A 21293-nucleotide genomic window follows, 5' to 3' on the forward strand; every position below is an offset into this window, starting at 1 on the left:
TGCCTATATGGATCACAGAACTATACCTTCAGAGCTTTAGCAGATCCTCAGCATCATTTGGGCCAAATCCTTTGTTGTTCACTCGTTATTGTTTATTGTTTATTCTGTGAATATTTACTTAGTACTCAGCAGGTGCCAGGACCAGCTCGTGCTGTCAAATGCTCACAATATGTGGGAGACATGTGTCTGGGACAAGTGATGACAAAGGCATGGAGGTTGTGTCAGATACAGGGAGGCTTTTCCCAAAGTGCACTCTATTCGGTAAATGGCATGCAAGTAGGTATCATGAGGAGAAAGGTTTCACGGTGAAATAGGATTGGAAATGCTGGCATGTGAGTGTTACAGTAGAATCTGATTATTTTTGAGAATGTTAGATGTACCTGACACGGAGGCGTGTGTCTTATACAGATTATCTCATCTTACAGCATTCAGTAGTTTGGGTTGGCTGTAATTATAACTGTTTCTGTACTGATAGAAGTTCTAGATTGTTTTTTATTTGATTTTATTGATTAATTTAAAGATTTTATTGAGAGAAGAGAGCAGAGCTAGAGAGCATGTGTCTATGTGTGGGGGAAGGGCAGAGGGAGAGGGGAAGCAGATGTGCACCTGAGCAGGGGGCCTGACACAGGGCTCCATCAGGGGACCCTGGGATCATCACCTGAGCCAAAGGTAGATGCTTAGCTGACTGAGCCACCCAGGTGCCCAGTTCATGGGCTGGAGATTGGTCTCTTCATTTCAAGGAGGGCTTCTGAATACAGTGGAATATTATTCAGCCTTTAAAAAGAATGGAATTCTGACATATGCTACAACATGGATAAACCTTGAGGATATTCTGCTAAGTGACAGAAGCCAGTTTCAAAAAGACAAAGTATGGTTCCACTCACAGGAGGCACTTCGAGTAGTGCATTCATAGGATAATAGAAGGTAGATGGCTGTTGCCAGGTTTTGGCAGGAGGGAGAGAATGGGGGGTCGTTTAATGGATGCAGAGTTTCAGTTCTGCAAGAGGAAAAGTATTCTGGAGATTGGTTGCACAACAACACAAATGTACTTGGCACTACTGAACTTTACACTTAAAAAAAGATTAAGAGGGTACATTTTATGTTTTGTGGGTTTTTTGTTTTTGTTTTTGTTTTACCATGACAAAACAAAAATATGCCCAAAGGAAGTCATACAGTGAGAATTAAAAATCACAGATTACGGGATATGATGTACCTCAAGTGCAGTGTGCATAGGAATGCACCTGCTTGTATCTTTAATTATTTTCATTGGGGTTTGAGATGAGAAAATAAATTGGAGTAGTTCTGTTTTACCTAAGAAGAGAGGTCTCTCAAGCTTCGGAAGGCTTTGCCAGTTGCAGCAAATAATAAATGTACTTTGTACTTCAAAATAGTTGCTTGTGTTCCTTTTTTTTTTTTTTTACAAGGAGAACACCAAACATACTTTATTAGCACAAAAAAAGCAGCCATAACAAGGCACAGCAAGCAGAAACGTACATTAGCAGTCAAAGGGTTAGTGTTGCATACAAATATAGCTTTTCTTTTTTGTAGCCTTGGCAATAGCCATCAGGATGTAAAAGAACTTTTCTGTAGCAGCAGGTAAGGAAACCAAGGAGCACTCACCAGTGGTACAGAGCACATTAACAAAAAGACACAAGAATGAATTCGACTAGTGCAAAATGTCTAGCACAGAACCGTAAATTCAGTTCAATACTAAGAAGCAAACACTAGAACTTGGTATTACTTCCAAAATAGCTCACTCAAGTAGTACTGCATACTATTCTAAGTGACAAAAAGGTGCTAAGTAAAGTTATTTACAGATAGAATGGTTGTACAGTACCTTTTAAATCTGCAATTAGGGTTTCAGATTTTCCATTAGAAATTAACTGCTTTGAAATTCTATAAATTGTACTTAAGCTATTCAGCTGTAAGAGTTTACAACAAAGAGCTAAATACTGCCATCCAAATTGTTCACTACAGTTTAACAATAATCTCAACATCAGCAACCACTGCTGTTATCATCTGACTTGTGTGGGCATCTTCTAGTCTCACTTTCTTCATGGTTCACAAACACATCATGGGCGCGGGAAAAGATCCAACTTTAATCAGCGCGTAGACTGCATGTACTAATGTAAAAAAAAAAATCACACACAGGACTACATTGCAGCTCTTCCCAATGTGTTTTAAGTTAAAGCATTCATTCAAAAAAAAAAAAAAAACACCTAAGGCCTTGAAATAAAATTCTATCAGCTTTATAAGCCTGAACTTTTAAGAGCAACTATTTAGAAAACCTGGTTTACTTAACAGTACCTTTTGCAGAAGAGACAGGAGACTGACTATAAACTATATCAACACTTAATTGAACTGCACTATGCCCTTGTGGCCAGAAAATTGCATTTTTCTTTTTTTTTCTCAAAGGAAGGCAGTCTTTATTTTTGGACTTCCAAAGCTTGATTTATAGTAACTACAAACAGCGCTACTTTTGGAAGGTTATAGAAAAATTCTTAGAAAAAAATAACAATTTCAAACATTAGTCACACTGTTGAAATACTCATCCAATATTAATAATTTGTTCTTCAGTAAGAAATAGAATTCTTCATAGCAAATGCCCCAGAGTTGCTTTACTCAATTACAACAGTCATTAAAAACCAAACTGTTCACTCAATCAACAAAACGCTTTTGTAGCCTTACTGAACACCTATAGCTCTGTCCTCTGTTGTCTCAATAGGCATCAAGTTTATCTGAGTAACAGCAGATTGCATCTGACAGATACTAACACTAAGCCTACATACTGTACTGAAAAAAACCTAACACTGATATGTGTGCTTGCTATAGGTGTACTGTCTGATGCACATAAAAGCAGATCTAGTTAATGCCCTTTGGGGGCAGGAGAGTTTACTTTGCCTTGACTGGTTCTCGTTCTAACCAGCGAACTCTAACTTTTTGCTTATAATGATACTCTTTCAGAAAATCCTGCAACATGGATGATAAAGGGAGCCCATCGATTCCATCATATGTAGTGCATCTACAGATTACTGCACGGCAGATATATTGCAGGCTAAAAGGGAAAGTCCGGTTTAGTGATATAGTAAGCAATGGTTCAAAAAACATGCAAGAACTGGGATCTTTATAATGTTCCAAAAGTCCTGTTACAGTGGAGGAGTGAAATTCACATGGGTCGTGGGCGTCAAAACTAAAGTTGTGGTTCCATTGTTCGATTGGGGCATGCAGGGATCTGTTGTAGCGACGGAAGCTCACAGAGAAGAGGTAGTCCTCCTGCGCGGAGTCCCTGAGCAAGAATGTGCCTTCAGGTTTCCCTTCAAGGAGGGCTTCTGCTTCGTAACGGTCCATCACTCCCCAGTAACAGGGATTTCCTGTGATCTGAAGCAAGTCAGGCACGAGGCAGTGTATGTAATCAATCTGCGTATGGACTTTCCAAGCTCCCTGTCTGCTAATGTGGGCATGGCTGTCTCCAGACACCTGACGTTGCTTCTGCCTACGTGACTGCAGACACAGTGTGGTAGTGTCCTCTTCTGAGTCACAATTAGCTTGAGGAATTGCAGTACTGTCCCCACGTACTTCAGTCATTCCGGGAGCTAACTTTGGTCCCAGTTTATATAACGGATTAACCCGTGCGGTGGCTTCAAATGTATGTATTTGTGCATTGGGAGGAGGGTCAACCCCCTCTTCAATACTAAGCCGCCTTCTTTCTCGAAGCCTATCTTCTTCATCTTCTGTAGAAACCAAGGATGGATCAAATGTATCAAAAAATGTTGAGTGTGGGCTCACAGGGGCTGTATGCTGTTTAATCAAATGCCATTTCTGGGCTAAATCTGAGCCAGCAGGAAAAGGGCATTTCTCAAGCATTAATTCAGAAAGGTGTATTTTTCTTTTATTAGAAAAGAGGGGTTTTGACTGCTTGCTGTAAGTTCTCATGGGAAAACACAAGCCCACAGTATCCTGCAACCTCTGTCTCAGAGAGCGGCTTCCTACAGTTCTGCTGGACATGCTGTCCGTATCGTGCATGGAGCTTACGCCATACCGCCTCTCCCTCCTTTGAAGTCCGCTTCGAGTTCTACCAAACTTTTCATCAGTATCCAATGAACTCTGCGTCTTTGTAGAACAGGAATGTTTTTTCTTCCCACCCCACGGAGCATGCCGAGAATGGGAATCTCTTCTTGCTAGCCTTGCTCCTGGGGTGACACACGAATCATTATCCTTTTCAATGCTTATTTCGACAATCTGAGGAATTTCAGTAGCACAGTTTTGGTTTCTCCTTGAAGAATTCTTGGAAGGGCTTGATCCCAGTTGTAAGACAACGTTTTCTCTTAAGGGACTGCTTTGTTGTTGAGGAGTGGAGTCTCCTATACTGAGGTTTCTCTCTTTCACAGACAAACATCTGTTGGAGTTCATGTCCACGTTTTCACTACGGCTCCCTCCCTCGTGACCGAAGAGATTCTGACCCCTGTATTTGAAGTGATTCCACATCTTCCCCACTTTATCCATTGAGTATAAGATCGGCTGCGGCGCGCGGGGCGGCCTCATCCAGGGCACCTGCGGCCGGGCGGAGGGGCCCGGACGGCGCAGCCACCGACAGGGCGAGTCCGCCCGCTCGCGCGCCGCTCCCGTCCCGTCCCGTCCCGTCCCGTCCCGTCCCGTCCCCTCCGACTGCCCGGCCGCGCGCCGTCTCGCTGCCTCCTGCCTCCGCACGGAGCGCGGGGACCCCAGCTCTGCCGATGCCCCCGCCAGACCCCCACCCCCTTCCCCCGCACCCCTCCCCCAACCCCCACCGGAATGGAAAATCGCTTGTGTTCCCTTTTGAGGCTTGAGTAAGCATTTGCTGATGTGTCCAGAATACATTTTTTTTAGAAAGTGCTTATACTTGAGCTATTAGTTTGTGTGTTTTTTTTTAAAAAAAGATTTTATTTATTTGAGAGAGAGAAACAGAGAGCACGAGCAGGGGGAGGAGGGGCAGAAGGAGACAGAGAAGCAGACTCCCCGTTGAGCAAGGAATCCGATGTGGGGCTCAATTCAGGACCCTGAGATCATGACCTGAGTCAAAGGCAGAGACTTAACTGACTGAGCCACCCAGGCACCATTGAGCTATTCGTTTTATAACAGTATACTCCTGGGTTGAGTGTAGGACTACTGTAAATTGAAGCAAAGGCGCCAGGAGGCAGGACAGTAGCAATTTAGGGCTTGCCATCAGGATTTAGGCCAATTCCCTCACCTTATGGACTGTGAAAGCAAAAGTTGTAGAATCCATGGTTGCAGTCCTCTTTAAGAACTCTGTATATTAAAAAAAAAGAAAGAAATCTGTATATTTAAGACTGCTTATTTAAAAAAATATATCGATTTGAACAAAATTTTTCTAGCTTTCAGTAGAATGGTGGCATTTTGCAAAGGGACAAAGTATTTCAAACTTCTCCGTTAGGGTCATAAAGAATGCATCTGAGTATAGATTACGGAAGATTTGAGTGAGTTCAGTCTGTTAACATGTTTAAAACTTTTCGAAGGCCATGTTCATTATTTCTCTGGGTAGAGCAGTTTCCAGTGATGATAAATTCATAGCAGCTCGGAAACTTCTCATGGCTGCATGGTTGCCTTCTCTGTGGTACAGCTCTAATTGACTCTCTGCTCTCTCTAGCACATTGGGTTGTTCGTGCATTTCATGATGATAAACATCCTTGGCCCACGTCCACCCAAGCCAGAGGGCCACATATGTTTAGCCAGGCTGCCCTTCTGAATTTATTACCAGCCCTCCCACCCCAAGTAATGCATACAACCACGAGTTTCTTAAAACTTTGCCAAGTTGAACCTTGTTATAATTTTTAAATCTTTGTCAGTCTGATTTTTTTTTTTTTCGGATCACTGTTAAGTTTCCTTAACATGTTTGGTGTGTGTGTGTGTGTTTGTGTATTTCTTTTTTGGGGACTGGAGAATCTTTAAAAAAATTGAGAGAGGCAATGAGCAGGGGGAGGGACAGAAGGGAAGAGAGAAGCAGACTCCCCATGAAGTGCGGAGCCCAACTGTGGGGCTCAATCCCAGTCCCTGGGATCATGACCTGAGATGAAGGCAGACGCTTAACCGACTGAGCCTTCCAGGTGCCCCTTGCCTCAGGTTTGTGAATCATGTGCATTATTTAGACATTAATTCTACGTGTCCCTGGTTTAATTTCACTGCCATTCTTGCTATAGCACTCCTTCCTCACCTTCAAGTTTTTTTCCATTGATCTGTTCATTAGTGAGAGCTATAAGGTTGTGGTCAGCATACTTGGCTGGAGCTTCCCCAGGATTATCCAGGGTCCAATCTTTAAGTTCTTAAATATCGGACAGTGTCTCTCTGTTGTCTTTGTATAGAACAGTAGCTTAATTGACTCACTGGTCATTTCTGGAGGTCTCTGGTCTGTCTCCTCAGGCCTCTGCTGCCCACAATGTTTTTGGGGTTCTGCTTGGGAATTCCAGGCTTTTTCTTACCAGGTTGCTTATCCGTTTGTATTTGAGTTTTGTTTTGTTTTTTTAAGGAGATCTTATTTATTTATTTATTCATGATAGAGAGAGAGAGAGAGAGAGGAGGCAGAGACACAGGCAGTGGGAGAAGCAGGCTCCATGCAGGGAGCCCGACGTGGGACTCGATCCCGGGACTCCAGGATCACGCCCTGGGCCGAAGGCAGGCACTAAACCGCTGAGCCACCCAGGGATCCTCATTCGTTTGTATTTGAATCACTGACTAGATGTTACAGTCTTAACCTCTGGTTGCCTTTCACTTTTCACCAGGGATATATACAGGTTCTCCCCTCCTTCCCACTTTATATTTGCGTGTTCGTTTTAATGAGAGCTGAATTCATTTGTATCTAATAGGAACTCTTGGTGTATTGTGGTACATACCCTCTTGTGGAGGGAAAAGGTCACAGGCCTAGGATTGTAGTTATATGTCAGAACTGACTGTACTTTGTTGGGTAAAGTGTTAACTTGCCCATATTTTTGTTTTCTTTCTTAAAACTCTAGATGTTTAATACTGGAGCAGTAATTCTCAAACTTTCTTGGTCTCAGGACCCATTAAAAATTATTGAGGTTCCCAAAGAGGCTATGTTCATAGGTGTCACACTGATTCTCACATATATTGTGCTAGAAATCAAAACAAAAATTTAAGCCACAAGGATACAGAAATACAGATCCCACTATTAAGCCTTCAGGGCAAGGTGTCACCACACATTGTGTGGTCTCTAGAAAACTCCACTATGCTTAGAAAATCGTTCTGACACTTCATACTGGTCTCAGGGAACCCCATGGTTCTCAGATCACACTTTGAGAACTGTTGTGCTAAAGTATGTCCGCAAATTATTGCGGTTTCCTTTATCAAAACTGAAGAATTTGATTGGAAATACCTTGACTTGAAGGAAACGCTTTTCAGAATTTGTGGTCTGAACCCTCATCATCTCAGGGCCCTTTTTTATTGTCCTTTTTTGAGAGGTGCTACTAACTTACTCTTCTCTCTGGATTGTCCCATAGATTCCCTGTAAGAAGCCCCTGCTGGTGTGCCAGACCGACCCGGGGCTGTCCACCCGACGACTGCCCCAGACTCCGGCAACGGGGCCCCCGATGGCAGTGGGCACCTCCCCGTGAAACCTGCCAAGCTGGACGCCACAGCTCCGAACGACGACACTTTGGCCAACTCTGTGCCCCCTTTGGAGGCGTGCAACCATGCAGTCCTAGCCTGCAGCCCGGGCATCCCTGAGGAGCACTATGTAAGCGAGGCTGTGGAAGATGCTCCCAGCTGCAAAGGGTACCGGGATGCCTGCACCATCACCGGTAAGGGGAGCCCTTTCCTGTGGGGCGGGGGGGGGGGGGGCTCAGTGAATGAGGACTGGGGGAGGCCGTGGCCACAGCAGTGTGTCTGGGTGAGGTGTGAATGGCCAGGGGGGAAATGTCTGAGCACAGAGTCTGAGCTTTGGGATTTTGAGACCTGCCATCCAGAACCAACATAAGGTGAAGACAAGCCTTTAGTCATGCTCAATGTAGTTTGGTGCCTCCTCCTCTCGCTGAAGCTCAGTTTCTGATTCATGCATACAGACAGGTGTGGTGGAAATCACACATGGCTGCGTTGTGGGTTGCAATCTTGGGGAACTGTTTTCAGGGCCCTTCGTGTACTGCCAAGACTTGCACAGACATGGCTTCTTAGAGATGCCTGCACCAGTCACACCTTCCTCATGTCCCAGGAGCAGAGTTAATCATACTAGAGCTCTTGCTTGTTCTTTTCCCCCCAGCCCTGAGGGATCATCATTGAGACAAGTGCTTGGAGCCAGTGCACTCAAGGGCTCTGAGCAGACATGATGTGGGCTGGTGTGAGCAGAAGCAGCAAGGAGCGCTGTTAGAGTTACATCCAGATGCATTCCTCTCAAAGTTTGCCCCAGTTGTTGTCTTGTCTGCAGCATTTACTTTCTCCTCCTGTTTGAAATAATGCCCAGTGACAGCTTAAAATGTGCAGATTCCAGCAGCTTTGTATTGTTCTGTTTCACAGATAAGCATTGAGGACCTCCTGTGTGTCAAGAGTGTCCTAAGTACAGAGGAGCACCCAGGTGGCCCAGGATCCCAGTCTGGGTGCCCAGCCCTTGTGCTGAGCTCCGGCCCCATGAGTGGCCCTCTATCTGCTTGTGCACGGAATCCCACACCTGCTTGCCTGCCCACTTCCAGAAGGAGACATTTCCTACGTCTCCTCTCCCTCTACATTATCTGTTTCCTTTTGCTCGTGGATCTCTCGTGTTAGCACAGAAACACACTGTGACCTCTCCCTTTGTTAAAAGACTCATTGGTGGCCCCCACAGCCAGTCTCTGCTCCTCTGTGTACACACTGCATTTTCTTTTCTGTTCTCACCTGCATCCAGTGTGAGCAGGCTGCGACCCCATCGCGCCCCCAGCCCTGAGGGCCTTGTCCGGTGTAGGGGTCAGTCCTTAGCCTTCATCTTCTTGCCTTTTCAGCAGGAGTTGACACTGCTGACCACTCTCTTCTCCTGGAAGATCTCTCTTGGCTTCGAGTCCCCATTCTCCCATTCTCTGACTTTTCTGGCTGCTGCTCTCCCCAAGCCTGGGAATGTTGCAGGGTCTCGGGCTCAGTCCTTCCAGCCCCTCACTCTCATAAACACCCAGGCCTCGGGTGATCTTCCCCAGTCTCTAGGATTTAAAATCTGCCGTATGCTGACCACTGTCTAGCTTCTGTCCTTAGACTAAACCTCTCCCCTGGAGGCCAGACATGTTGGTCTGACTCCACATACATCTTCCCTGGGATGCCTCTGGGCATCTCAGACTGAAACAGCCAACAAGGAACTGATGTGCACCTCTTCCTGCTTTTCCTGTGGTCTGTCCTGTCTTTAGAGACAGTACTTCTGTCCTTCAGTGGCCCAGGCCAAACCCCTTGGAGGCATTCATGACCCCTGTGTTTCTTTCACACCTTGGTTTACTGGAAAGTCTGTTGGCTCTGTTTTCAGTGTGTCCAGAGTTTTATGGTTTCTTACCAGCCCCATGGCATCTACCCTGTTCCATGCCACCAAAGAGGCTTTTTAAACAGTCAGGTGATTTAACTCTTCTCCAAAACTCCAGTGGACTCTTACCTGACCATGGCCTGTGGCGGTTTAAGTGACAGGGCTTTCCCACCCCTCTGACTATCTCATCTGTGCCCACTCCACCCCGGACACTTTGGCCTCCTTGCTAATCCTTGGACTCATCAGGAATGTGCTGCCTCAGGGCCTTTGTTCTTGCTGCTGCCCAGCACCTGGATCGCCTACCACCTAACCCCTACTCCGCCTCATGTCCTCGTGATTCCCTCTTCACTTTCTCCAGATGGCATTACATTAGAGGCCTTTTTGTGAACTCCCTGAATAGAGAGTGGCCCACCATTTCCTTTCTCTTTCTCCCTTTCCTGCCATATTTTCCTCCCCAGACTTAGTCATGAGCTACTATGTGTTTTGAGGACAAGGACTTTGTGCAGCCCTGTATCCCAATGACTGAAATAGCACCTCATGTGGCCAGTGCTTGGCAAGTGGGGTCTATTACTCCCTTTTTTACTGGTAAAGAGAGTAAATCATGAGAGGTTCGGCATCCTGCCTGAGCTCCTGAGCTCTGAGGGGTGATATTTGTATGTAGGTCATGATCCCAGGATGGGAGTTCTTAGCACCCCTAGAATACAGTCCAGTGGGATGGACAGATGAGCGAAGGAAAATTGACAATGTGCCATGGTTGGCACAGTGTTAAGCATGGTCACATGAGAGCACACTAAGGGTGAGCGTCTTGGAGGGAAAAGTTTGGGGGAGGACCGAGAGGGCTTCCTGGAGGAGGCAGAGTCCCAGCTGTGTTCTCATTTGCCCAAGCATGGGAACTAACCCTGGGGCTTCCAGTGGCATCTGTGCCAGCGAAATCCAGGAAACATGCAGCCTGTTGAAGTAGTTTCACTTTCTCCAAACGTGACAAACAAGGACAAAGAAATGGTAGAATGTGGTGCTGAAACTTCAAACCCCACAGGGCGTGGTGCCTGGATGCTGTTTGCTGGACATCAGTGGGAGGACAGCTGAGAAGCAGAGCTCAGCGCCATCACGTTTGGCAGTGGCTTAGTAAACAGGAGTGTAAGCACAGGCCCCGTTACACATTGAGGGTGCTGGGTGGCCAGATGATGCAGGACAGTCTCAGGTTAAAGGTTTTCTAGATGGTCACTGAGAGGACGACACAGAGTGAAAAATATTCTCAGAGAGCCCTGGAGTGTCCCCAAGAATGCACATTTGGCTCCAGGGGCCCTGCCAAGTGTAGTCCTGGGAGCCCACTTGGCCTCAGGCCTCTGATAAATATCCCCCGCCCCCGGTTCCCAGTGAGCAGCGAGATGAACAGCAGACTTTTTGTTCCTCTTTAATTTTTAGGCAAAGCCAAATACCCAGCACAAAGCCCGGCTCCCCTGCTCCTCCCCCACCCCTTCGCTTAGGGATATCACATTTTGGGGTGCGTCATTTTCTCTTTGGGGTGGCTTAACAAGATGAGCCGATAGGGTGCCCAGGCTGCCCGGAGTTACGTAACCCATTGTGCTTCCAGGGCAGCTCGCAATCTTAGGATTTGCCCCAACAGGCAAACCGACAAAGCTGCTGAGGAAGGCGCAGGCGGGTGGCTGTGCCGAGGTCCTGCCCCATCTGGGTTCTCATGGAGAATCCCTTTTCTCTCTGACTTGCCTTTGGAGTCGATTTGTGTACATGGCCTTGGTACTTCAGTTCGGGCAGCCTGTCAGGGCCCAGCCTCTGCCAGGACTCTGCCAAGGCAGGCTCGTTCAGACAAACTCATGTGGTAAGTTTTCTGCTGTTTGTTTTGTTTGTGGTGTGGCCGGAAAGCAGAAGAGACCACAGGAGAAGTGGTGTCTCTCCTGCTCTGTTCTGCTTGGCAGGTCGCCCTTGGCCATGTGATGGGGAAATTGCAATATTGAATCATTGAAGGGCAGAGCCAAGGGTCCTTAGGGCCTGCTCCCGCCTCGTCCCCTCATCCCAGCTCAGTGGGGGCAGCACCGGGGGGCCGTGAGGAGCAGCTGGGACTGGGCCTCTCAGACTTCCACCACCTTCCCTTTTGGTGTGCTTTGCAGCAGCTAAATGGGGAGGGTCTCCAAGCCCCCCTCTGGCCTCTCCAGCTCTTTAGTTTGTCCTAATCCCGTGTCTTCATCCTGGTTCTCAGCACCTCATCTGGCATTTGGGTCAGCGAGGACTTTTTTGAAAGGTGAAGAACAGAGTTAATGTCTCCCTTCTTCTTCCTCTCTTTCCTGCCTTTACTTTTTTTTTTTTTTTTCATTCCTTTTACTAAATGTACTTGGCCCCGTACCTCTGATCCACACCTCAGTGCTGGAGAGCTTGCAAATCAGTTCTGCTCTGGCTTGTCTCCCCTGCTGCAAGGGCTGATCAGAGTCCGAGGGTGGATGAGCGTCTGGTGTCTGTCCTGTGTTGTATGTGCTGTTACCAAGAGCTGTCTGGGCCCAAACCCAGTAAACTCCTGAGAGGGAAGCCCCTCTTGGCCTGTTGAAGTGGTTCAGTGTTCGGGACATATGAGTTTGGACAAGAGTTTGGGCTGTGACTGTATGTTGGGGGGCTATGTAAAGCTTCTTCAGGAGTGTTCCATGATTCTGCTCAACCAGTAGCTACTGGAGGCTAGCCTTTTGCGGGGATCCAGCATGAGAACTGGCTCTGGCCCAGGGCACTGGAGGTGGGCAAAGGTGTAGATGGCCAGCGGTGGCCCTACAAGAATTGCTCCCACTCTGCTTCGGGAGCAGCCCTGCAGGGGCATCCTCCCCATCACAGGGCCTCCGTTTAGGATTTGTTCCTTTTCTATCACTAGCCTAAGCTATCGGACTTGATGGCTTATCCTCTGAAAACATGCTCAAAGAAAATATTATGGATGTCTTTTATGAATTAGGTTTGATGTCTTGCTTATCAGTTCTTGTCTAGCATAAAATTCCTCATATGTTTTCTATTGAAAAGTTATAACTTCAATGGTGCTTGGCTGAATGAAACAGAAAAGAATAGAGTGAAATATCCCTTCTTTCATGGGGTGAGAAAATGTGAACTAGAATCTAGGGAATCACACATGTTTTCTAAACTCATAACTTGGAAAGATTCTTTGCTGCTTTGTAAAATCTGCTCGGTTTAACAGTTGGTTTTCACACATGGAATGCAGGAGGAGGGCCTCATATGCTGATTTCTAGAGCTAACATTTAATCTTCAGCAAAACACGCAAACATTCACATCTGTCTTTTAAATGTGCCATGTGAATGATTGTGGAGGCCCCCAACTGATCCTCCTAACCCCCCTCAGTCCCTCATCATTAGAGGGACACAGGGTCTTTGACATACATTATAAAATTTAGGTAAAATATATTCAAAAATAGTAAATTATATTTAAAAAATTAAAAAGCAATCTTATTTTAAAGTATTAATCAGGCATGCTTTTCAGAGGCTTCAGAACATTGATCCCATCTGCAAGTAGCATTCCTCATGGCATTCCTTCAGATGCTACGTTTTCCTAGTGGACTTAACATTAACTTGATTTGCAGGTGTCAGAGTGAGGGTTGCTTTCTACAGGCTTTGTCAAGTGCTCTTTTTTTTGATGGGACCAGACCAGGGCTCAGGGGTCCTTGCTAGCTAAAGGGCCAGGTGTGGGCCTCTGGCCTCAGGACCTTGGATTCCCCTTTGGCCAGGGTCTACTGGAGGGGCTTGCCAGGGTCTCAGCAAGAGAGGGTGCAAGATGTGTTGTTGGGCTCAGATGTTCCCTTATCTATGCTTACAGTCATGACTCTGGGAATTGTGGCCTGGAAAAACTTGTCTGTGTTCTCTGAGCCCCAATCTGGTGTGAACATTGACAGATTTGAGCCCCTCACATTGAAACTATCATGAACTGGAACTTTAAAGCTGTAATTAGACCTGGAATAAATCAAATTTCATAAATCATGTATTAGTCAGGGCTCTCCAGAGAAACAGTACTAACAGGATATGCATATAAAAAGCAGTTTATTATGAAGAATTGACTCACAGGATTATGGAGGCTGACAAGTCCCAAGGTCTGAAGTCAGCAAAATGAAGACCCAGGAGAGCCTGTGGTGCAGCTCCAGGCCAAAGACCGACAGCTTGCAAACTAGGGAGAGCCAGTGTTTCAGTTTGAGTCCAAAGGCAGGAAAAAGTTGATGTCAGCTCCAAGGCAGTCAGGTGGGAGGAATTTTCTTACTCTAGGAGGATGGTTTCTCTGATCTATTCCAGCCTTCACCAGATTGGATAAGGCCCACCCACTTAAGGAGGGCAGTCTGCTTTACTCTGTCTACTGATCTAAATGTTAATCTCTTCCAAAAATACTCTCACAGAAACACCCAGAATAATGTTTGGCCAAATACCTGGGCATCCTGGGTGGCTCAGTGGATTAAGCATCTGCCTTCGGCTCAGGTCATGATCCCAGGGTCATGGGATTGAGCCCCACATTAGGCTCTCTGCTCAGAGGGAGTCTGCCTCTCCCTCTGCTTGCTGTTTCCCCCTGTTTGTACTCTCTGTCTCTGTCAAATAAATAAATAAAACTTAAAAAAAAAAAAACACCTGGGCATCCCATGGCTCAGTCAAGTTGACAGTTAGCCATCACAAATGCTAACACAGGCTGACACTGAGTAGTTGCTCTGTGCCTGGCAGGCTTCCAAGCACTGCTGTGGAAACCCATTTTGTCCTCAGCACAACCCTATTGGTGGGGGAGGGGGCACTTATCATCCACACCTTTAAGGAGGTGCAGAGTTGTCCTCTCATGTGAGATAGGGGTCCTTGGGGCTTGACCCAGTCATGTAGTTTGCTGAACCTATTTCAATGAACTTCCTCCATTGTGAAATTTTTAAAAAATAATTTGATTTAACTTGGGTTTCAAATTATAAAAATAATACATGCAAATTGTAACACTCAGATTGTACCAAAGCATAGCAATGTAGAATAACAGTTACTCTGCCGTCTATATAGTTTAATGTTTTTTAAAAAAATCATTCTAAGTTTTTTTCCTAAATTTTGGGACCATACCCTCTACCCTGATAGGCATTTTTAAAAAGTTGACAGTACTACTTGTGAATGTTTCATTAAGTACATATAATATTGCCTTATTCTTTACAATAGCCTCAGGGGCTCCTGGGTGGCTCAGTTGGTTAAGCATCTGCCTTTGGCTTACGTCATGATCTCAGGGTCCCAGAGTTGAGCCCTGCATTAGGCTTTCTGCTCAGTGTGGAGTCTGCTTCTCCCTTTCTCTCCACCCCTGCCCCCACTCATGCTGTCTCTCAAATAAATAAAATCTTAAAAAACAATAGCTACAAAATCTCCTATTGCTTATCATTATCATTATCATTTTTTTAATCCAGCAGTTATCAGGTGTAATGTTCCTTTTATAACATACTTTTTAATTCCACCTTTATAAACTGCAAATGAATAGACCACTAAGCCTTCTAAAGAGAATTTTAAAAGAACCAGTGTAATGCCTTACTGTAATGTAAACAAGAAGCTGAACAAACTGCTGTGACCTGGATTTCGGCTGGGACTGCATGCACATGGCCGCCTCAGGGTGCATGATGATCAGTCAGGTCTGGCCCCTGCAGGTAGAGTCACCATGAAGGTGCACCTGCCAAGGCAGCTGACTGTGTGCTGGACAGTTAAGATCCAAGTGAGAGCCACTCTTTGGGGCAGACCCCTTCTGTTTGGAGCCTTAAAATTATTTCCAGGGTTTACACTTTAACAGTGCTCCAAGGAACATTCTTGCATGTGTATCTTTTGGGTCACTTATCTACGTGTCTGTAAGGTAACAGGGAGTGTGCATATAGGATTTAGTCTAATCACGACACTGCCCTCCAGAGAGCCTGTACACATTAAGGGCCTAGCGTGAGTGTGAGGGAGTGGCTGTTTTTTTGCCAGCTCTGGGCATCATCAACCCTTTTCATCTCCATTAATCAGATGGTCATTAAAAAGGGTACTTCATTTTATTTTGTATCTTTTTCATTATGAATAAATGCACCTCTTTCCTGTTGTATTTTATTTTCTGCAAACAGCCTGGGTTTTCTTTTGTCTTTGGTCATTTTTTCTAATTGGTTGTTGACCTTTAAGAGGTATAATTGAGTTTCTATTGTGTGTATAGAGGATAGGGCAGTGTGCCAAGTTGAGATTCTTTTACACTTGAGAAGAGGAAAAATATCTTAAAAATAGTAACAGGAATTACTATTTAACTGCTATTACTATTTATTTGATATTCATAGGAGAAGCAGAGGGTGATAAAAGATTGTATAAAGGGGATTTCTGAAGTGGCATTTCCAAGAAGTTTTCTATGGGAAAGCAGTATTTAAGAATCAGTCTGTAGGAGTTAGCAGGGTGGGGGTGGGGGAAGAGCATTCTCAGCAGTGAAGACAGCATGAGCAAAGGTCCTGTGGTGGGAAGATTATGGATAGCTAACAATGATAGAGCACTTACTATGTACTAGACATTATTTGAAGTAGAATATCCTTTTATATCCACCTGAATTTAAGTCTCATGTATTACTTATGCACCATACTTCCCCAAACCTTGGCCATTTAGAACAGCAAACATTTATAGTCTCACATATTTCTGTGGGTTGAGAATTTAGGAGTAGCTTAGTTTGGTGGTTCTAGCTCAGGATCTCTCAGGATGATGCCAAAGGCTGCAGGGAATATCACCGTTCCCAGATTTTTGTTTTTAAGATTTTATCTATTTATTCATGAGAGACACACAGAGAGAGGCAGAGACACAGGCAGAGGGAGAAGCAGGCTCCATGTAGGGAGCCCGATGTAGGTCTTGATCCTAGGACCCCAAGATCACACCCTGAGCCAAGGGCAGATGCTCAACCACTGAGCCACCCATGTGTCCTGATGTTCCCAGATATTTGAACTACTATGCAATGAATACACTTGGCAGGAGAATTTCTGGAGTTGAAATTTTAGTCTTGATGGATGTTGCCAGAGAGGTCGTATTTTTGTATTGTTCAGATAAAGGGGGTGTTGGCCCCCTGGGCTCCCTCCTGCACCCCAGGTATTAGCAAACGCCTTGCACTTTGCCACTGGAGGTGTGAGAACAAGAGCACAGATGGTCTCAATTTATATTCCTCACTGTACGTAGAGGGAGTTTTTATTTTTATTTTATGTGATCTGAAATAAATGCCTCTTAACAGTTTCTGGTTTTAGCCCATGGAATAGTTATTTCCATAATTCCATGTAAGAGAATAGTTATTTGTACTTTCCTTTCTTTATTTGCCAATGGTAGAGAAGGCCTAGCTGAGGCGGAAGGCTGCCTCACTGGATGGCCGTGAGGACCAACTGAGTCACTGCACGCGGAGTACTGAGCTGCTGGCACATAGTAAGTGTTCAGTTAGCCAGTTTCTTTGTTGCCTGCAGTCTGTCTATCGTCTATCCTTTGTTTGTTCATCGATGTGCAGTCAGCCTGGGGGAAAGCCCTGGGCTGCCCGCAGCTGGGTGGGTGAATGGAGGGTAGAGGGGAAGGAAGAACAGCAGGTGGCACAGTTGTTTCACATGTTGCCTTTCCACTCCCGAGTGGTTGGCAGGCCCCTTCCCCATCTTTTGTCTGTCTTGCTGTCTCTGAGATAGGCCCACGGCCCCTCTACGTGTTCTGGGCCTCAGGCTTACTCTGTTCTTTCTTACATCAGCATGCTCCCATCCCTCTCTCAGAAACATGCTTATCTTTCACCCACTCATGGCTCTTCGCTCATTTCTTCCTTCCTTTGGCCATCTGGGTTTGTTCTTCCGTTTTGTTCCTTTAACTGCTCTCCTTGTTCAGGGGCCGGCTCTGTGCCGAGTGCCAAGCTGGGCGGGATTTGGCTCCGGCTCTGCAGGGAGTGCCAAGCTGGGTGGGATTTGGCTCCAGTCACTGGGATGCCTTGCCATGTGGCCTCTGGGAGGGGCAGGCCTTGGAGGAGGTGGAATTTGTTTCTCTACCTGTCTAGTGGGAATGGTGGCTTTATTGGGGGGAGCAAGTGACAGATTTTTGTGAAATACTTGGAAAAGCCTGAAGCTCTACAGGAAGTCCAGTAGAACCTTCTAGAGTGATGGAAATGTTTCTCAATTAAACTTTTTAGACTTTTAGCATATGATATCTCTCTCTCTCTCTCTCTTTTTTAATTTTTAGTTGATTGTAGAAGTGATTGGTATCTCTGCATCATTTGTAAAAAAATGATTTTGAAGATACTTCCCCATTACATTGTTGAATATATTTTTTTTCACTGTTGAATATTTGTCTCAAAAATTTCTTGATGAACTCTGGGCTCCTGGGTGGCCCAGTCAGTTAAGCATCTGCTTTCAGCTCAGGTCATGATCTCGGGGTCCTGGGATCGATTAGGCTCCTTGCTCAGCAGGGAGTCTGCTTCTCCATCTCACTCTGCTCCTCCCCTCTCTCTCCTTCTCTCTTTCTCAAATAAAGAAAAACTATTAAAAAAAATATGTTACTTATTTAGAGAGGCAGGGAGAACGTGAACAGTGGGAGGGACAGAAGGAGAGAAAGAATCTCAAGCAGACTTTCCACTGAACGTGGAGCCTGATGCAGGCTCAGTCTCACAACCCTGAGATCAGGACCTGAGCTGAAATCAAGAGTCGGACACTTAACTGACTGAGCCACCCAGGTGCCTCACAAATAAAAATTCTTTTTTTTTTTAAGATTTTATTTATTTATTCATGAGAGACAGAGAAAGAGAGGCGCAGAGACATAGGCAGAGAGAGAAGCAGGCTCCACGCAGGGAGCCTGATGTGGGACTCCATCCCGAGACTCCAGGACCACGCCCTGGGCCAAAGGCAGGCACTAAACCACTGAGCCATCCAGGGATCCCCCACAAATAAAAAATCTTAAAAAAAATTTCTTGATGAACTCTTGGGGTCCTTGCTAGAAGTCTTTTCTTTCCTACTAATAGATGTTTCTTTTTATTAGATAATGAGGGAATTTTTTGGTGTGTGTGTAGGGAAAGGCCTCTTTTTACTTTGGCTTCTAGGAAGCTCAATTGCCTTAGGTTTTCACTGAGTAGCTATTCTGTTAAAACTGTCCTTGCCTACTCCTGTCTCCTTCTATTTAGTAAGATACATAGAGTGCTCTTCTTTTATACTTATTCTAACATAGTTCTATTGAAACCTTAGTGGACTTACATAGGGTTGAAGAAGAAATAAATGGATGTTGGCCCCCTGTGCTTTCTCAGGGTGCCATGAGCTTGCTCCAGTGAGAAGTCCACCCACCTCCATGTTTTAGCCAGAATAGATGCTGACAGTAGCAGTGTGGCTTCCTGGGGTGTTCTGGGCCTAAAGCATGTTGGCTTTGGGGCAGAGACATCTGGGTGTGTTTTACAGCTACAGCATTTACAGTGTGTCCTTGGGCAGGTCAGCTAGTCTCTGACCTGTTTCTGCATCTCTAAAATGGGGTGACAGTAAGAACCTCAGGGTTGTTGTTGGTACTCAGTGTGGTGATTCCTATTAAGTACTTAGTACAGTGGTGCATGGAAGGTGTTCAGTAAGGTTTAGTGACTCTATTTAGAGCCTCTGCTTAATTCCCATTTCTATGAAGCTGCCTCAGCCAGCCCGGTTTACCATGAAATCTGGTGCAATCCTTGCCCATTGTCCTCCTCTGGCAGTTCACTGATTGATTTTGAATTCCAGAGGCAAGGAGCCAGGCTTTGGATCACCCACTGGGGGTACCCTGTGCCTTATACAAATAGATCACCTTGCATTTGGTGATTTGAGTCTTTACATTCCCTAGATGCCTGTCCTGGGAAACAGACTGAACATACGCATGCTGGTAGCGGTCAGTCTGAGCAGCTCTGGGAAGGCTCTGATGTTTTAAGCCATAGTCCTGCCAGGAACTGCCTCAGAGCCAGGAACCAGTGGGCATCCTGTTTCCAGAGGACCAGTTCCGAGGACTTACATTTTCAGTTTTGCTTTCTATCTTTTAAATCTTCCCCCCTTCTTTCCTCTCCTCTCTTTGTCCGCCCTCCCTCTCTGCCCCTCCCCTGCCCTCCCTCTTCACTCCCCTTCTCCTCTCCTTCCCCTGCTCCCCCCACCATAAAAGAAACTGTTTCTTATTTTCTTTTAAAAAATATTTATTTTGAGAGAGAGCGTGCACGTGTACTAGTGCATGGGAGGAAGGGCAGAAGGAGAGGGAGAGGATCTCCGGCAGACTCCTCACTGAGCATAGAGCCCAACCTGGACCTCGATCTCACAACCCTGAGATCTTGACCTGAGCCAAAATCAAGAGTCGTTGCTTAACCAACTGAGCCATCCAGGTGCCCGTTTTTTTCTTTTTCTAAGCATTTTAAAGCAGGGGTGGATCTCAGCAGGCAGATTCTGGAAGCTGTGCCACATTCAACCAGAACCACTTAGGTAAAGACAACAGGTTACAGGCTCTGCTGGGTTAATGTTCTTTAGTGCTTTTCTGGCACACAGAGGAGATGAGGTGGCCTGTGGTAAACGAGTCCTTTCTCTTGTCTGGGTAACAGGCACCCTCTTCTGTTACCTGACCCATCCTGGGATAATACAGGAGGCTACCTAATGCTGATTTATGATACGCTGGGGTCTAGCTAGAAGAGGAAGATTAGCAAAGGCGTTTCCCAGACACGCCGCTGAGCGTGCAGGTGAGCGAACAGACAAGAGAAGGAACTGGACCTTAAGCACTGTGTATTCAGTCAGTAGGTCTAGAGAATTCTCAGATGCAGCTAACCAGGAAGGGATTGCTGAGCATTAGGATGTGAGCTCTGGAAGTCTTCAGAGCTGACCCCTGGGAAAGAGAAGGAAGGATGAAGAGCATGCAAAGAACTGGCCACTTGGGATCCCTGGGTGGCGCCTGCCTTTGGCCCAGGGCGCGATCCTGGAGACCCGGGATCGAATCCCACATCGGGCTCCCGGTGCATGGAGCCTGCTTCTCCCTCTGCCTATGTCTCTGCCTCTCTCTCTTTCTCTCTCTGTGACTATCATAAATAAATAAAAAAACAAAACAAAACTGGCCACTCATCCTCTGGGAGACTGGAAGCTGCTGGAAGGTGGTTTTACCCTGAGTTATGGCCCTGCGGAGAGGCTGTTTCAGACCTTACCCGTCCTCTCTCATCCTCCCACCCCTGCCACCCCAGCACTGTGGCAGAATAGGAGATGGGGTGCTGGGCATGGTGGCCCCCCTGAGCATGGGAGTCCTCAGCCTTCTGGGCCTTTCCACCAGCCCCATTGTACTTTGTGATTTCCCCTAGTGCCTCTGGGAGCCCAGGTACAGGGCAGGGTGAGGTGGACACTTGTTGTCCTGCAGAATTGGGTTGGGTCTGCTGTGCACCATGAACGTACCATGGATGGAGGAGGGTAGTTGAAGCAAAAGGCTGTGGGATTCAATCCGTAGGGAAGGGCACGATGAAGGCAAAGTGGAGGGGTCACGGGGTAGTGGTCTTGATGTGTAGTAGGGATAAATGAGGGAGCGCTATGAGGGGAGGGGGCTGAAGGGGGTGGTCCTTGTCAGGGAGGGGGCCTCTGAATTTCAGATTTCAGAGGTGGCCCAGGCGTGGCTGGCAGAGGTGGAGCGTGCAGTACAGGGAAGGAGCTGGGAGGTGCTGACAGCAGCCTGGGTGACCCCCTGAGCATGGTGGGGAAGATGGCTGCAAGCCCTATGCCAAGACTGGAGGGACTGGGAAGTGGAGAGATGAGCGTGAGCACAGGGTGGTGTGAGTCTCAAGTGAGCAAGGGTAAGAGCAAGTGGAAGAAAATGAATGTGGCTAGAGGAGCCGGAGAATGCCCACACTAACT

At 46.3% G+C, this 21293-nt stretch overlaps 2 protein-coding genes across 7 annotated transcripts in view; one reads left to right on the forward strand and one right to left on the reverse strand.

Annotated features, from left to right (window-relative positions):
- Positions 1-2861: 2861 nt before the first annotated feature.
- LOC129507390 (suppressor of cytokine signaling 5-like) lies at positions 2862-4593 on the reverse strand. Its single transcript, XM_055321775.1, has one exon. The coding sequence runs from the start codon at positions 4540-4542 to the stop codon at positions 2893-2895; it is 1650 nt and encodes a 549-aa protein (XP_055177750.1). The 5' UTR covers positions 4543-4593; the 3' UTR covers positions 2862-2892.
- Positions 4594-7540: 2947 nt separating this feature from the next.
- Positions 7541-21293, forward strand: part of TRAK1 (trafficking kinesin protein 1) — a 120559-nt gene continuing 106806 nt past the window's right edge. For 2 of the 6 annotated variants that reach the window (XM_055321767.1, XM_055321769.1), the window contains exon 1: positions 11143-11315. In XM_055321767.1, coding sequence (XP_055177742.1) covers positions 11225-11315 — 91 coding nt within the window. In that variant the 5' untranslated portion in view covers positions 11143-11224. Of the gene's footprint in view, positions 7809-11141; positions 11316-21293 lie in introns of those variants that run through there. The other 4 variants (XM_055321772.1, XM_055321766.1, XM_055321773.1 and 1 more) reach the window with 4 other exon arrangements.

The sequence above is a fragment of the Nyctereutes procyonoides genome, unplaced genomic scaffold (genome assembly GCF_905146905.1).
Source record: "Nyctereutes procyonoides isolate TBG_1078 unplaced genomic scaffold, NYPRO_anot_genome, whole genome shotgun sequence".
NCBI lineage: Eukaryota > Metazoa > Chordata > Mammalia > Carnivora > Canidae > Nyctereutes > Nyctereutes procyonoides.

What these genes read in the sequence shown, in the direction of transcription:
- LOC129507390 (XM_055321775.1), bottom strand. Translation starts at nt 4,542, where the DNA reads ATGAGGCCGCCCCGCGCGCCGCAGCCGATCTTATACTCAATGGATAAA.